This window comes from Mangifera indica, chromosome 5 (genome assembly GCF_011075055.1).
Source record: "Mangifera indica cultivar Alphonso chromosome 5, CATAS_Mindica_2.1, whole genome shotgun sequence".
Taxonomy (NCBI): Eukaryota; Viridiplantae; Streptophyta; class Magnoliopsida; order Sapindales; family Anacardiaceae; genus Mangifera; species Mangifera indica.
In genome coordinates this window covers 10,739,058-10,755,372 of record NC_058141.1, presented here as the reverse complement: position 1 = coordinate 10,755,372, position 16,315 = coordinate 10,739,058, and the positions used below count along the sequence as shown (strand labels likewise).

General features: G+C 34.9%; 2 protein-coding genes across 8 annotated transcripts; both read right to left on the bottom strand.

Moving 5' to 3' along the window:
- Positions 1-426: 426 nt before the first annotated feature.
- On the bottom strand, positions 427-8,917 carry LOC123217566. 6 transcript variants are annotated; one of them, XM_044638653.1, is made up of 10 exons: positions 8,337-8,706; positions 7,391-7,468; positions 6,711-7,279; positions 4,695-5,315; positions 4,384-4,538; positions 2,237-2,424; positions 2,018-2,151; positions 1,585-1,937; positions 1,403-1,506; positions 427-921 (listed from the first exon to the last, which is right to left on the bottom strand). In XM_044638653.1, exons 1-10 carry the CDS (start codon positions 8,623-8,625, stop codon positions 851-853), a joined length of 2,562 nt encoding a protein of 853 aa, XP_044494588.1. In that variant the 5' UTR covers positions 8,626-8,706; the 3' UTR covers positions 427-850. The 6 variants fall into 6 exon arrangements, with proteins under 6 accessions (XP_044494588.1, XP_044494585.1, XP_044494586.1 ...); XM_044638650.1 differs by lacking the exon at positions 427-921 and adding an exon at positions 8,778-8,917 and having other exon boundaries at positions 1,178-1,506; XM_044638651.1 differs by lacking the exon at positions 427-921 and adding an exon at positions 8,778-8,912 and having other exon boundaries at positions 1,178-1,506; positions 8,337-8,701.
- Positions 8,918-10,994: 2,077 nt separating this feature from the next.
- Positions 10,995-15,814, bottom strand: LOC123217782 (SUPPRESSOR OF GAMMA RESPONSE 1-like). Of its 2 annotated transcripts, XR_006502532.1 has the most exons (7): positions 15,685-15,814; positions 14,553-14,694; positions 12,982-13,168; positions 12,391-12,896; positions 11,726-12,130; positions 11,381-11,616; positions 10,995-11,270 (listed from the first exon to the last, which is right to left on the bottom strand). XR_006502532.1 is itself a non-coding variant. In XM_044638909.1 (6 exons), the coding sequence occupies exons 1-6, from the start codon at positions 15,690-15,692 to the stop codon at positions 11,554-11,556; spliced, it is 1,311 nt and encodes a 436-aa protein (XP_044494844.1). In that variant the 5' UTR covers positions 15,693-15,814; the 3' UTR covers positions 11,272-11,553. The 2 variants fall into 2 exon arrangements, 1 of the variants encoding a protein (XP_044494844.1); XM_044638909.1 differs by lacking the exon at positions 10,995-11,270 and having other exon boundaries at positions 11,272-11,616.
- Positions 15,815-16,315: the final 501 nt, after the last annotated feature.

The window sequence follows — 16,315 nt, the reverse complement described above, 5'->3', positions numbered from 1 at the left end:
GGGGGAAACGGTAAAATTTAAAAGTTTTAAGGTTTTAAATAGCAAATGACGATTTTGCCCCTATCCCTAACTGAAAAATTGGACGGCAGTTTGGTCACGGGTGGGAAAACTGGATTTTCATCTGCCGTGGGCTGTAATCTGAGAATGCATCTAAAGTTGGGTGGGAAATAGTCCTTCTCCCATTATATTATGGGACACCAGATGCTGCAAATTAAGTCATTAACACAGACATAAAATTTTCTTTTACCATAGTCTAAACGAATCTAAGAATAGGTAGACAAAGTAATGTTATATGCACACATTTTTAGTATACCAAAATAGATACACAGATGATGTGTCGTCATATAATTGGATATTACTTTATTTTTAATTCAAAATCATGCAATATCATCAATGCATCTATTTTGTGCACTCAAAGTGTGTATAGATAGAAAATGCACATAATTTACGACAAAATGATTATGAGCTCTAACCATAACAGAATTAAGACTAGCACTTTCCTACAAACTCAATGTGGGACAACAGGTTATTGTGATTTCACTCTGCTGTAATTTAGCAGTAGTATAGAGTAAAATTCACACCACATTCATCCACAAAAAGTGCATGTTCTTTTCAACTAAATGGTGTATAAGAAATGTGATTCCCAGTATCATTGTTTACAAAGACCTGGCAATGATACCATAACTGGCTATTTTACTTTTCTAACAAATCAAAATCACAATCCATGGAACTCAGGCGTGGAAACCATATTTACCTTGCTGCTGAATATGCTGGTCGATAGCTCTTCCCATTTCTTTCCTGTGTTTTGTGTATACTAACATGATTGGAAATGTGACTTCAAATCCATACACTAAATTATCCCTAGAGAGATGCTGGAAGCTGTATTAATATTCAGTGATTGCTCTGGGATATAGGTAACACCTGATTATACCAGAAAAGGGGTTTTGTGTAAAAACGTTAGTTTTGAAGATTGGCTTCTATGCACTAAAAATTGAGGTTAACAGGCAAAACTATTACATCAATTTACTTTGGAGGTGGTTCCAATCTGAAATACAACAGAAACTGTGTGTGCTTTTGTTCGTAGATTAGGTGGACAATTTACACAAAAAACTATAACTAAAAATTACTTAAGAAATGTCACAATCTAAGTGTGAAACACTAACCAAGTAGAAGTCCATGTTCAAGCAAAGCTGCATTAATTAATTCTGTGCAAAAACAACCGTAGTATAAACCACATAATATGTTCCCATCATCAATTATCAATTCTCAGTAAATCCATAGAAGTAATGTGAAGCATTGCGTTGCATTGAAGGCACTGATAACACATTCCTTCCGATAACAGTTTCAGGCAAGTTGGCAAAAGAGCAAAAGAACAAAAGGAGGGAAATAATCAGATAAGTACCTTTCTCCTTAACATCAATCTGTAAGGTATCAAGTGTAATAATGCCATCAGTCAATGGAAGCAGCTCAAGCTTGATGGTAGCGGTAGAATGCGAAGGAACACACCTGATGCAAACCACAGTAAATCTCAATAACTTGTGCAATAACAAGTTCAAGATGAAGGAAAAGAAAGTGGTGAATTACCCTAATGGAATTCTACTCTGCAACCACAAATGTGTACAACCCAAACCAGTATTTGGTATGACGTCTGATACAGTAGAAGACTGTTTATCAAGCAACATAGACCAAACTCCACCATCACCATTCTGTTTCAGATTCTCCGATGCTAGAGGTGCAGAGCTCAGCTCGTGCGGTGCATTACCACATCGCTCATCATTTACTTTTCCTGCAAACTCAGAAAATCCAAGAAAGGGGCTCAAAGGTGATGATGGGTAAGCATTCAAGGACACCACTGTTGGAGAAGCAGATGACGTTGGAGCAAGAACTGTCAAAGTCAGATCTTTGGATGTCAAATTTGATGCCTGAAGAGTTAAGACCTGAAATTTTGAATTTAGCTAGATGAAAAAAAGCTACCCCAGAGAGAGAGAGAGAGAGAGAGAGAGAGAAGGTACAAAACCTTGACTGGAAGCTGTGTGATCCTATCATTCAGCTCAGAAAAATGTCTTGACATTTCAGATGCAACAGAGATCATGAGATCCCTTGAGATGCGTGGCCGCCAAGTTGTTGGTTGCTTAAAAAACAATCTTGACTCTATATTCAACAAAAATACTGAGAATTCAGAATAACTACATGACAATATATCAGATGATATTATAAAGTAAGAAAATTAAAATACCAGTATAGTTGCACCGACAAGATACCATAATTGCAAAATGATCAGCAGTTGAAGCACTCATCTTTCCTTCCGAAGTCTTGGAAGGAAGGTGCAAACTTGACAATCGAGAACTTTTTTCACCATAAGATTTGTGATCCGTCCACAATGAAGATGCTGGTCTTAGAATGAAAGAGTGTTCTTCACCCCTCCTGAGATGGAAAAGTCTTCAATAAGCTCATGGGAAGAAAAGTGTCAGCAAATCCAAAATCTGAACAAACATTTCTTCAACTTGCATAAGGCCATAGCACTCTTTGATACAAGTGAAATCTTCTAACCCTCCTTATGTATACATTATGTGCTTACATAAAATCTGATCAATCTAGCAATCAACAGTATTTGTACACCTGATTTCCAAATTTAAATGGACATTGGCATGCTACATCACTTCTTATAAAGATTTGACATAGTGAGTGCATAAAACTAGACTATTGTAGGCAAGGGGGTTCATCTTAGACGGTGGGGTAGCTATCAACCATATTGTCATGGTTATTAGGGTTGCAAATGATCTAGGCTGCTCGAAACTTAGCTCATGTCGAGTTGGGCTTGAGCACAATGTCGCTCAACTTGGTTAGCTCATGGCTTGGCTCGAATATAATATTAATAAATCATTACAAGTTTAAAATCTTGTATTTATACCTCTAAAATCTTACTTCATGAATTTGAATATGAAGAAAATTGACAAATATATAAGTTACAAGGTTTAACTTAATTTCTCGAGTCAAGCTTTGTTAGACCATTCTTATCTTGAACTCAAGCTCAAGCTTTGCATAAATGCAATCGAGTCGAGCTCAAGCTTTGCATAAATGCAATCGAGTCGAGCTCAAGCCAAACAATACTCAATTTGGCTTGATTGCAACCCTGATGGCAATGTACATCATCATTTCGCTCAACTAATTTGACATAGGGATGAGCCAACTTTTGGATGAATAACAGTTTGTAAATAAGATACAAAATTTTATAATATTATTACATCTAACCGTTCTAGTTATCAAGCATCATTCACTCCTCCAAACCACCTCTTTTCCTTTTTGTCTTCACTTCCTGTTCCCAAGACAAAGAAAAAGTTTAGCAAAAGATATTTCTTATGGGCCTTTTTCTCCATATCTACTTCACTATTATTAAGACTAACTAGAATAGAGCAGTGGCTTCATAAGGGTTTCTCCAAATGATGGAGGTACAACCCAACTTTCTGAACTTGCCATTGGCTTGTGCACATCTAATTATAAATATCTAAAGCATGCTTACAACATTTTATTTGAGACTGTCAAAATACTTTCAAACCAACTATTGCTATACATTTAATCTGAATCGTCTGTCAACAGATTCTATACAAGTCCCAGCAAACTTGATAGACATTTTGAAGTTTAAAAAAGAACAAGAATTGGCATTGATAAGAACATTACAATAACTCTTCACTCTATAAACAATTTAAAAGTAAAATGTACAAGTAAAATTCATACTTTCTCATGCATGCAACAAATGCATTGCCCCTATTGAACACAGACAAACATGAACGGGTTTTCATTTTGCTCTATTAGGATACCTTATTTTTAGGGATTCGAATCTTAATTTAATTTCAATCCTAAGTTAAATTTATTTTAATTATAGTAGTAGCATTGCATTATCCTAATTATAATAGGAATATTATATTATATTTTATTTCTTTTATTAGAATTTCCTAGTTGATTAAGTGATAGAATATTATTCATTATTCTATTGCTTATTGGTTCCTTCCAAATTGCCAAGAGGCATTACACATATATAGAGTATCTAATCCTTAATTGACTAGGAAATTCTAATAAAAGAAAAAAAATATAATATAATATTCCTATTATAATTAGGATAATGCAATACTACTACTATAATTAAAATAAATTCAAATTAGGATTCAAATTAAATTAAGATTTGAATCCCTAAAAATAAGGTATTCTAACATACTCCAACCAGCTAGGATTGCCCACACAAATAATGCATTACTTCCATACAATATTTTGTCTTTCCACCACTATATCAACAGCCATCAAATATTGTAATACTGAAATAAGCAGAGTAAAATAAAGAGTATACTAATGACTGAAATTAATTCAAAATATTGGAGTGAAAAAAACCTGAGTGGTAAATTTGGCAAGCTGTGGTCATTTCCAGCTTCGATACATGCAATTGGCAGTGATGATGAAGGTCCACATTTTGCTGCCTCCTCAAAGACAATTGTTATAGTATCTATATATATCACAATATCAGGCGTATGTGCAGGAGAAACATTCTGCAAAATAACTTGTAAGATCTTAGGGAAAGTTTGGTCAAAAATTAAATGTGGGACCTAAGAAGCAAATCTGCATAGCTATCTGAAGACTTCACATCTCATTGGACTTTAAAAAAGAGTTATTGTCATATGACCAGATTTAATCACAATAAATACCTTTATCTGAACACAAAGAAGGTCATCTGTATTGCAGTCAACACCAAAAGAATGAATTTCAACAGGTTGAATTATTTCAAGTTTCCTCCTCCACCTTCTTCCTGGAGCATATATGCCTTCCAGTCCACAACGAACAGCGAATCTTTCTTGCTCCATTGATACACCCCGAAAAGATAAAAGCCCTTCAGTTTTATTTCTTTGATCCTTAGTCAGTTTCTGAGACGAGAATTTATCCCAATCATCAAAATCAAAGGATCGGTTAGATCTTTGGGCATTAACAGGTACAGTAGGTGTGGTATTTTGAGGAAGTGATGACATAGAATAACTTCTAAGATGGGATAACAGCTGAGGGCCGGAAGAGGAAGACTTGTGATGACTGCTGCCAATTCCTGTAGCAGGACCCATAGCAGGACGAGGTAAAGATCGAGCTGGAGAAGGAACAGTTTTACCCAATGGAAGCAACCATTTTAGTAATTCTCCACATGGATCAGACTTTGCATTCATTGAGTTGTCGTCCACCTTCTCAGAATACAGTTTTTGATCCCCATTTTTCTCAAATTGAAGAATTTCAATGATAGGGTCTCTCAAGAAATCAACACCAACATTCACTTGTAAAAGCACCTGCATCCTTCCAAACAAAGAAATGGCTAGACAATCATTAGTCTAAACAACTTATTAACCCAGAAATTAGCTGAACAAAAAGGTTATTGACTGGAAATTTTTGAGTGAAAATCTATGATGACCAACAAAGATTCAGAGCTTCAACTTCCTGAAATAGAAACATGGAACAACCACATTATTGAGCCAGCTAAAAAGTGCAAATAATAACAAGAGCAACTCACACAAACTGTTCAATTAAATTCTCCAACTTTAAAGCAAGTTGCTGACTTCTAAATGTATAAATAACTAAACAGAACAAATGTTTATCAGGATCAGCACAGCACAACCTACATTCCAGATAGAACTACTCAACTCAATTAAGTTTCAATAACCAAAATTATTGTGATAGGTCTCAACAAAGAATACCGAATAGAAATTTCTAGCATAAATTGCAATATCATCCAGCTTCCAGATTGTGTTCGATGCATGTAAAAACTGAAGCAAAAGTGATAGACCTCTCAATGTGTATCCTAAAAGTAAGGGACACATAAGGGAGCAAATTGGTGGAAGGGAAAAATTGTTATAGAGGTGTAATGTGGCAGCAAGAGGTTAGAAGAGAGAGTGGAGAGATTTAGCAGTATAAAGGAGTTAGGAAGGTTGTTAGAGGGGAGAGAACAAAAAAGAGAATTTTGGGTAGCCCAGGCTGAAGAGGTTACCAACACCTTGAATGGCCGGGGTTTGGCTTAAAAGAGATATGGAAGTGTTTAGAGAGATCTGATTGTACTTGAGTGAGGTTGACTGTCATTTCCAGCTTGAAGAGATAAATAACACTTACTTCTCTGCTTGAATTGTTTGTGTTGTAGATGAACCTCTTAATGTTTATACTAAAAGTAAGGAAGGGACACATAAGGGAGCAAATTGGTGGAAAGGGCAAAATGGTTATAAAGGTGCAACGTGACAAAAAGAGTTAAAGGAGAGAATTGAAAGCTTTGGTAGTATAAAAGGAGCTAGGAAGTTTATTAGAGAGAAAAGAAAAAAAATACAGAGAATTCTTGGTAGCTTAGGCTGGGGAGTTTACCGGCACCTCGAATGGTTAGAGTTTGGTTGAATGGAGATATGGAAGAGTGTGTAGGGAGATCAGATTGTACTTGACTGAGTGAGGTTGATGTTATTTCCAGCTTGAAGAGATAAAGACACACTTAGTTTTCTTCTTGAATTGTTTGTGTTATGTGAATTTGGTTGTAGATTTACTTTTGTTTGTTGTTGTGTTTGGAGAATTTTGCACATTTACTGGCAGGGACTCTACCAAAAGATCTGAAATCTATAAAGATAAATTGAGAGTGCAAAGCACACTCTCACTAAAAATAGAAGCAGAATAAACAAATAATCAATAACGGCATATACATAGTCACATACCACTATATCCCCATTAGAAAGTGAACAGCACTTCACCAAATTTCTTGCCACTCCACCACAGGCATTGGCATCAAAATTTTGTCTATCAATACCTGCAGTGATATGAGACGTGGTTTTTATAGCTTTTTTGGTTCTATATGCGCCAAACTTTTGACAATCTGTCCCAGAGAATTCAAAAGATATCTCAGGAGAACTCTTCTTCGACCAAACTGACTTACCTGACTCTGCAATTCTAACAAAAAAATGGGAGTCCTTGAATTTTTGCAACAATGTTTCAGTTTGTCTTTTGTGATCTTCCATTCTAAGCAATGATGCACTGGCTAAAATATCTTTTTGTAAATCCATCTTCTTTTCTGCTGAGTTTTCATCATTCCTATTCGTAACTTGCCTATCAGGACTTGCTTCCCTATCTACAGCCACTGAATTCATTATGTTTTCATTGTTTCCTTTTTTTTTCTCAGGGCTTTGTCCTCTACCTCTACTCATCACAGCAGCAACTTTAAATGGTGTTATAATTTCTGTATCCTGCTTACATGCTAACAAGCATGCAAGGACATGTACTTGTTCGCCTAAAATAGCAATATAGTTCAGGTGTCATAAAACAAACACAATTTCTGACATGTGAAAACTATGCATTCCAAAAATGAAAAAAGCCACAACTTCAGGAAAGATTTGAGTACCAGGAAAAACAAAGGAGCGGTCCAGTGAGCATAATGAATGAATATCCGGTGCATCATACCAGTTATCAGGGAGTTCCTCTACAATAGCATGTCAATCATTAGATATAATGGAGAAAATTGTATCAAAGGTAAAGAAATACACAGTCAAAATTTAATGTTCCTAAACTGAGGAAACTTTAAGGAAACTAATTCTTGAAGACTGTTTAACTATTATATTAAAAAATGCACAGAAGGATCAACTATGGATATTGATGAACCATCTAATTAATATGAAAAGGGATAAATCAAAAAAAGGCAATTGTTATAAAAAAACCAAAAAGGAACAAGGCAAATGGGATATGAAAATATATTAGTATATATATTTTTGTATAATTCATATCCAATTACCGCATGCTCTGTGTTAATAAGCTAATGTTTCCTGAGCATACAAACATTTATTATTTACCATAAATTAGTCAAAATCATGTCATAAACAACTACCTAAGTTTTTCCACAGTTCCATCCCTAATATATATCTAAATTCCTGCACGTTTGAAACACATATTAGTATCTAAAAAGCCAATGACAACAAAAGGGGCAACTCTAACTTCCTGGCTTTTGAATAAAGGAGAATGAGCACTTCCAGAAAATTAATATTATTGATTTATTTTTATTAATAAAGACAAAAACGATTGTAGCCATATTTATACTGACAATGTGTTCATACCCTAACTTTCACTTCAAACCTCCGTTGTTAAGCTCTAGTTTTCTAGAACTTCAACCAACATTCACACAACGACAAGTTTTAGCACACACTCTGGCTCTGTGGAGACTAAAAACTACATTCCAGCTTAGCTACATAAAATGCTAACGCTTAGGTAATGCTACATTATTAAACTAAACGAACCGATCAAAAACTATTAAAAAAAAAAAACTAAAAAAGCAAACTGTGATTAAGATACAGTACTGCAAGGAATGGTGATCCATCCTTCTTCTTCAGAAACATCGGTGTGGTTCTCTACAGCACGAGAGTCATTGTTCTCACTAAAACCTTCAATGCTGCCGCCATTTTGAATTTCAAAACTTTCGGTCCCTCCATCACGATCGTCAGCCGTCGAATACCGCGGATACGTATCCTCAGCGATAAGATTTTCCAAGGTTGTCCTAGGTTTCGGTAAAAAGCTTGTGGCCGCAGGAGATTCCTGCTCTGGCACTGCGTGTTGCGTCGACGATGCAGAGCGTAGCAGAAAATTCATCCTCCTAACCAAACGATTGTTTGCAGAAATAATGGAGATGTGCAATCAGAGGCAATGATATTCAATGAAAATCTCCCTGTGCTGCAGATTAAATGAATAATAAATTATCGGAAAGAGAAAAGTTAGATTTGAGAGGAAAGAGTGAAGTTTACCAGGCTAAAAATCAGAGTGAATAGTTTTTCCCTCGGAAATGGGAGATCCAATTTGCAGAGTGAAGCATTTTGGATCCGGTTCTGGCGTGGCATGGCATGGATTTCTTTCTTCCTCTCGCTATCATTTTCTTTTTGAAATTCTGAATGTAATTTAAAGGCCCTTCCATTTTACCATATTTTCATTACATAAAATATGTTTTTTTTTTTAATCGCAGGATTACTTATTTTGGTTAGTTATATTAAAATTACACGTGTATATTCACAATTCTAACCACATTATTAAACCATCTAAAATGATATAGCCGTGACATTCATAAATTTACGAAGATAACATTGTATATGAAAATATGCATGCTTATACATTCGACATCTTGAGTTTCTTTTATGAATGCTTATACAGAATACATGTCATAACTTATAACACATAGATTAACTCACTGTAGAAATCTATACAAAAACGATGTATGACTATTTATGTTGTAAAACAATAAAACCATCCCTAGAAAACCTACTATGATCATGAAAGAGATGAATGTTATGCATGAGAAAGGATGTCAACCTGTGCGCATTCATACACCAAGTCATTCACAAAGATGTGCGTAAGGAGTTAACATATGCACAAGGAGAAGTAGCTCCTAAATGCATTCATGCATGCTTAGCTATGAATACATCTGCATCCACTTGTGACACATATGAATGCTCGTGCAAAAGACATATGTAATAATTTGTGACACAGATTAAGTCACGGTAGATACTTATACAAAAAGGGTGTACCAATGCTCACGTTGTAAAATGACGAAACTATCCCTAAGAAATTTAGTCCGATCGTGAAAGAGATGAAAGTTGTGCATGCACGGTAGATAGAATTAGTGGTTAATAACTTACTGTGTCATACCCTAACATTGAAGTTGAATATCATGTTGTTATCCATTTAGTAGTCGAACTTGCTTTAGTGCAAAATGTGCCTGTTGAAATTGGTGTTAACCTCCTTTGCCTACTTGTCCTCTTTTGTGAAAATGTGAGTACTGCATATAAACTACTAATCCTATCTACAATGCTTGCACCAAGCATCTTGAGATAGACTTCTTTTTTCTTTTAATCACCGAAGACTTGTCCATATTTGTTGGATAGATAAATTTGAAGCACAGTGACCAATCCTACAATCACTGTACCAAATAAGTTAATATTTCTTAAGTATGACAAAAACTCGAACCTAGACCTTAACATTAGAAATTCAAATGTTTCACTAGTTTTTAAATTTTGGAATCTATTTGTGATAAAGTTGCCTCTGGTTCTTTGCACATTTGGTATGTTTCTCCTAATCTCCAAGCTGCCAACAAATTCACTAAAGCTTTATTCTTCTTTGGCTTCCAAAATCTGCGAAACAAGCTCCACTTATATTCCAAAGTGAGTGGTTACTTACAATAATAACATGTAAGTCATTGACATGAGAACGCTAGCTGTTGCTTCTCCTCGTCTGATTACAAATTGGACGCGAAAAATCTTCAAGATTGTTCATATGTTCAAAATGAATGGAATTGGAGCACACCTGGAAAAAACAAGTTTCATAATTTGAAGGCCAGGATGGATATCTTTGTAGCCAAAATTTGGCCATCCAACAGGTTGATTGTCTCATCTTCAATTCACTCTGAACGTGGAGTTGACATGAATTTGTATCGTCAAGGGCTCAGCGACGTGGTTTAACATCAGTCTTTTGTACAGAAGGGAAATGAAGCAAATTGTGTGCAACATTTAGTAGAATGGTGCCGTATGAAGGAGAAGAAGTGGGTTATAGTTTTTTTTATTTAACGGGAAATCCCACCGGAACCAAACCGTCCCTCAAGAATACTATAAATGTTTTGAATGTTATTTTAGTTTTTGTAATAGCTTAGTAGGACTACCAAATGCGAAGAGATGAGTGAAACCAACTTTAACAAACCACTTGACTAAATTTGTGTGTAGGGGTGTCTACAAAGATGAGTCATAACACATCTTCGGATCTTCCCCATGATTAATAATTCTGCCTCGAGCGAACCAGCGTACCCTGGCGCCTTTTTTTGCCTTGACCCATTTGTGTATTCCGCCATTTTCAAGCCAACTTGAATTATCTCACAGCTGTAAGCCCTTTACAGGTTCATAGTATTTATATTTTTCTAAGCTTACACTTAGAGATAGTGTAATTAAACGAAAATACCCCCTTGAAAAGTCGAGGTTCAATTAGCATAATCTCTCCCTCTCATAAAAAATTTAGATTGATTATCTTGAAAGCAAGTAGTGAAATGCTACAACAAGATAGAACCCTAAATTTTCCGATGCAGTGCCACATCACATTTGTTATATGACAACATTAACCTTGTTTATATGACAGAACATTAGTCGGGTAGCTTGTGGGTCTGATGAAATTTGATGCATTCGCCAGATGAGTGAATGATACAAAAATATCAATTCCCAAGACAGGTAGGTACCAGCTTAAAATTTTGGCATCAAAAGATCCTGGAAAAAACATAGAATTCATCATACAAGATGGATTAACATACATTATCTGAAATGAAGTTACAGCAGACAAGATAAGTTTCAAAAACATGCAAGATCACAGGATGTACCCCAGCAAAAGATATTAGGAATACCAAAAAAGTAAACTTTGTCGGATTCAGGTGGGTTCTAGCAAATTAATGGAGGTTCAAGGTCACCTGAGGACATTAGCAAACAAAGTTCTAACTGAAGTGTAAATAAAATATATTTGGTAATTTTCCTTCTGCAATCAAGATTTAAGCATTCAATTGTAGTCATTCGCTTTACTTCCACCAAATGAAAGGTAGCTATCCTGTGAACAGAAATCCTACAAACAACATGTGAAGGTCAGGACACATCACCATCAAACAAAAATAAAAGAAAATAATGATTTCAATAAATCCAACAAAGGTTAAACAGCAGAGATGAAAACATACAAGCTGGCTCAGACGAAATTCCGGAGGAGTATCAAGTTCTATGTTTGCTGGATCAATGACCAGATTTTGACATTCCTCCAAATCCTTCCTCAAACTTTCTGGTCCTAACTGAGCATAATCAGAAAGGCAGGGCTTTCCCTTGGAACTTCCATCATTCTCAGTTTCATCCTTGTTAGAAGATTGGCTTTGAAGGAACTCATCACATAGAGATAGCCCTTCTGCAAGTTGTTGTGAATCCAACAGATACTGTAATTCACTCTCCGATAATTTATGCTCTCCCTCAGAGAGATTGTCATTATTATCCACAATCTGATTAGCATTGTATTCTTCTTTGGGCTGAGAGTTGCAACCAGGCTGTTCACATTCAGGTTCAACCTCTTCCTCAACATGCCTCATTTCAGGGAGCTTTGATAATTAAAAGTACGACAAGCATTGTCAGAATTTATTTTCAAGAAAAATGTGTTAAAATGTATAAGTAAAATTTCCCCACAGCTACTTCATTTTATTTTTCTAATTTATGAAATTAAATTGTTTTGACTAACAAACAAAACACAAGCACAAAAATATTTATGCTTTCAAATTTGAACCCTTCAATCCAAATTAAAAGAAAATGAAAGAAAGGAAAGCAGCTTTCTGCACTGCAATATCGAGGAAATAATCCTTACCTCAGTTAATGGATATGTGAAAGTAATAGGATGAGTAGACTCTTGTCCCATGTCCAAATCAGAATAATGCCTTTCAGAACGTGGTGGGTCAGGAGTAACTGACTTTGGAGTAACAGGATCTACTTTTGCAATTACAGCATCACTGCTTTCTGGAAATTCTTGTTCAGTTTTATCAGCCTGTTTGGCCTGTTGTTGCTGATAAAGTATTTTAGATACAACATATTGTCCATCGCTCTCATCCTCCCCTGTTCCTAGGTGATATTGGTGCATCACCCAATTTGTTTTCTCTGCTCTCCCTCCTCTTACCATGCTCATATAAAGAACCATAATCTTCTTACAACCTCTCTGAATTCCATCCAACATCACTGGCTTAGTTTTGCCAGTCTTGTGCCAGCGAACATCACATAAATCATTGTCGTTTATCTTTCGGCGTTTTCTAGTTCCAGTACTGTACGCCTTGATTGCTCTATGAAAGAAAAGGGACACACTTCCATCTTGCTTCACACCTAAAAGTTTTCAATAGAACTAAAATTAAAAAAAAAAAAAACCAACTTGGCATCAAAATGAAAAACCTAAACACCCATTAGCAACCTGGCAGATTCTGAGGATGTGTATAGCAGATTCCATCATCTTGCTCGAGCGTCGGAATGAACTCATCAATAAATGGATGGGATTTGAAACCCTCAACACCAACTTTTGCAAGTAAATGCCATATAATTTCTTGATCAGATGGATCAAATTTCACCCCTCTTGGCAATCCCGGCCACTCTTTAGCAACCTGAGATATATAGGTTATAAATGCTTCATATTTTAAAGATAATTATAAGGACAATAAAAGAAATTACCTTAACAAAATTGCGAGATTTATGAACTTCAACAATGATATTTAGGTCAAATTTAAGTCTACAAAAATAATACAATTTTTTCTATACTTAAGAACCTTATGTTTTCAGTTGTTCATGAAAACTTTGTGCAATTAACATATCCCCCCATAACGTGGTAGCACTTAGTTTGGCTGGGTAGAGTTGACATCAAACTTCATCTGTGCCCAAAGTGGTGAAATGCAAGTCTCAATCTAAAAACTAAAACACAAACTTCTAATTGAACAAATGCATGATTAAAAAGGAATTCAGATCCAGATTCTTCACAGAATATAGGAAAATGAAAAAAGATAATCCATTGGTCAATTATACCACTGATCATCGCCACTTTATTCTAGCTATAGAATCACAAATGTGATGAAAATTAGCACTCCCTCCGCAAACAGATAAAAGCACAATATCATGCATATTAAAAACTATTCTGCAAAGCTCTCATTAGACATCAGAAGATGGAACAAAAGCTTAGGAAAAACAGGATGCTGGGACAAAGATAGGGAAATTTGAAGCATTTAACGCTTTCTATCTCATACAGAAAATTGCAAATACAAGGGAATGCAGTCAAAATAGAAATTCAATCTATTTATTTTCTTGTTAGTTCATGGCAAAATAAAGAAGATTTAATAAGTAGATTCCCACTAAATTTCAAATCATGCAGGAAAAAGAGCCACAAACATATGGAATGAACACCAAAACTACATTTCATTACACACTAGACCAATAAATCCTAAACAAGCTTGTAGAGATATCGGTATGTCACTAAAGGACAAACATAAGAGTATCATGTCCTCTCTGAAGATTTAATGCAAGAATATACTTTACTTGCTAACTACACACAACAATATTTCAATTCACTTGAGACAGAAGTTCACTCTAGAACACCTGTAATGTTTATATAGATAGAGAACATTTTTTAACCCCTTCATTTCATATCATAATATCTAGCCTGCATAACTTTGACCTGCGAAAATATCCTAACACTTTAAACAAGAAATAGAAAAATCACAAACTAAAATGATTTGTTCTTGATGGCAGTGATACATTTACAAGCTTGATAAGTAATGCTAAGTCTCTAGAAAAAATAATGTTCATAAGTAAAAAGATTTGCAAGACATGTGTACATATGCTTTACAAAACAATCAATTAAAACAAATTATAATCCCAAAAATTATGCATCATAGGCATAGTCAATTGAACCAAAGTCACAAACAAATTCACAGTACTTCGATTCAGTATGAAAATAAAACTGATTACATAGGAAGCAGAAGAAAGAAAGAAATTTACATCAGTGTTGTCAATAACAAAATGGCAATTCGGACAAGCTTTACTTGGATTGCTTTTCCAAGTAACTCTTTCCAGGTCGCAAGTCCCAGATGCACTCTTGATTTTTGTTGCAATTCTGTTACCGTCCACCAACCATGATGGTCTGCAAGTACAAGTTTTTGCAGTCAAAAACATATTACATAACACAGGGCAGGTTTACATTTTCTCACCTAACCATACCTCAATTAGTTTATGATATAACTCATGACTAGAAGTTGTAAGAATTTGTGAAATCTTGTCAAATAAAAAATTCTGCAAACTCTTATCAGCTCTTGGCTTAATGAGTTGAGGTATATACATTAAAGCAAGTGTGGACATTCACACCTAGAATTAAAATGCAAAACATAATCAACCATTGAATTACCAGCAATTTTCTTAATAAGACCCGTAACTACCAAATCAAATATATCAAGCAGGGAAAGAAAATGATAGCTCTGCTCTTAACTAAAAGTGAAATATTCATAAGCTTTCTCCATTGATAGTTCAGCTCTCAACCCAAAGGACCATAGTCCACAGCTTAGTGCATATCCTTAACCTTGAAACAAGTATGTGACAACTAGTTTCCACATATCCATCTGTAGTTATCTCATTATCCACTTACATTTTGAAGAAAACGGCGTCAACCCATGACCAAAGTATGATTACATAGCCACTACAACCATGAACGGTGCCATATAATTCAGTGAAAAAGCACATTCATGAAAGCTAGTATCTTATTAGGGTTCTCGAAATTAAAAATAAAAAGAATTAACTTTCAGTTTAAAGTAAGCAGAGAATCAGAAAGCCTTGAGCTTTCTGAAACCAAAATCCAGAGCGCGTACAATAGTGTAATCACTTTCGATTATCGAAACCAATTGACATAAATAAATGAAATCATCCATTTGAAAAACACTTCTTAAAACAACCCAGATATAAATTACGACAAATTAACAGATATTAATACATCCATGTAAAAACAAATTATTTAACAGCTTAAGACAAGACAAAGCTCAACCTAACTGTCTTCTATTCTCTATCCCTTTCATAGTATCAAACACAGATCTAAGTAACTAAAAATAAAAGCAAAATGATTGTCTGTGACTAGAGTGCTTACCCAGCCATCAATATTTCTCTGCTTCGCTTACTCGATTATGAGAACGAAAAGGGCATTTCAATTGATGGCAAGGAAAAAAGGTTTTTTTATATTATTATTTTATGACATTAATTTAATATTTTTTGCATTTAAAATTAAAATTTGAAATCGTATTGCCACAGTCACTGTAGTTTTTTACGAATCGGATAATGGAAAATGAATTTGAAAAGACAGTTTTGTACTATTTTCGACTTCAAAAAAAGAAAGGCGCTATTTTCTTGGCGGGCGGTGGAGGGATTAAGTTAGTTGAGTCAATTTAGCGTTGACTTTAAAGGATGTGGACCGTCTGATCTTCTCTGATAAACGGCTCTTGATTGAGCTTTTGGTCGGTGACTTGATGTTGATTTTTAAACTAATTAAACTCGAGCCAGGTAGATGCAGTTTGTAGCCAACCATTGTTGATTTTTGTTTTCGGTCAACTTTCAGAGGGAAGGTTTGATTTTATGTTTGCACAAATTTAATTTATTTGATATAATAATTATAAATTAAATTATTATATTTCAGATTTGTTCATCCAATTAATATAAATAAGGTTTTTAACTTTTAAAAAAATATAATTTTGTTTAATTATTAATTTTAAATGGGTTTTAAG

Excerpts from the sequence above, each read along its gene's own strand:
- LOC123217782 (XM_044638909.1), bottom strand. Across the intron at positions 13,169-14,552 it reads TTGTTATTGACAACACTGAT|GTTGCTAAAGAGTGGCCGGG; the intron begins GTAAATTTCTTT and ends TATATATCTCAG. Across the intron at positions 11,617-11,725 it reads AATTTCGTCTGAGCCAGCTT|GATTTCTGTTCACAGGATAG; the intron begins GTATGTTTTCAT and ends TGTTGTTTGTAG.
- LOC123217566 (XM_044638650.1), bottom strand. The coding sequence starts at position 8,625 with ATGAATTTTCTGCTACGCTCTGCATCGTCGACGCAACACGCAGTGCCA. Across the intron at positions 5,316-6,710 it reads TTTCTAATGGGGATATAGTG|GTGCTTTTACAAGTGAATGT; the intron begins GTATGTGACTAT and ends GGAAGGATGCAG. Across the intron at positions 1,938-2,017 it reads TCACACAGCTTCCAGTCAAG|GTCTTAACTCTTCAGGCATC; the intron begins GTTTTGTACCTT and ends TCAAAATTTCAG.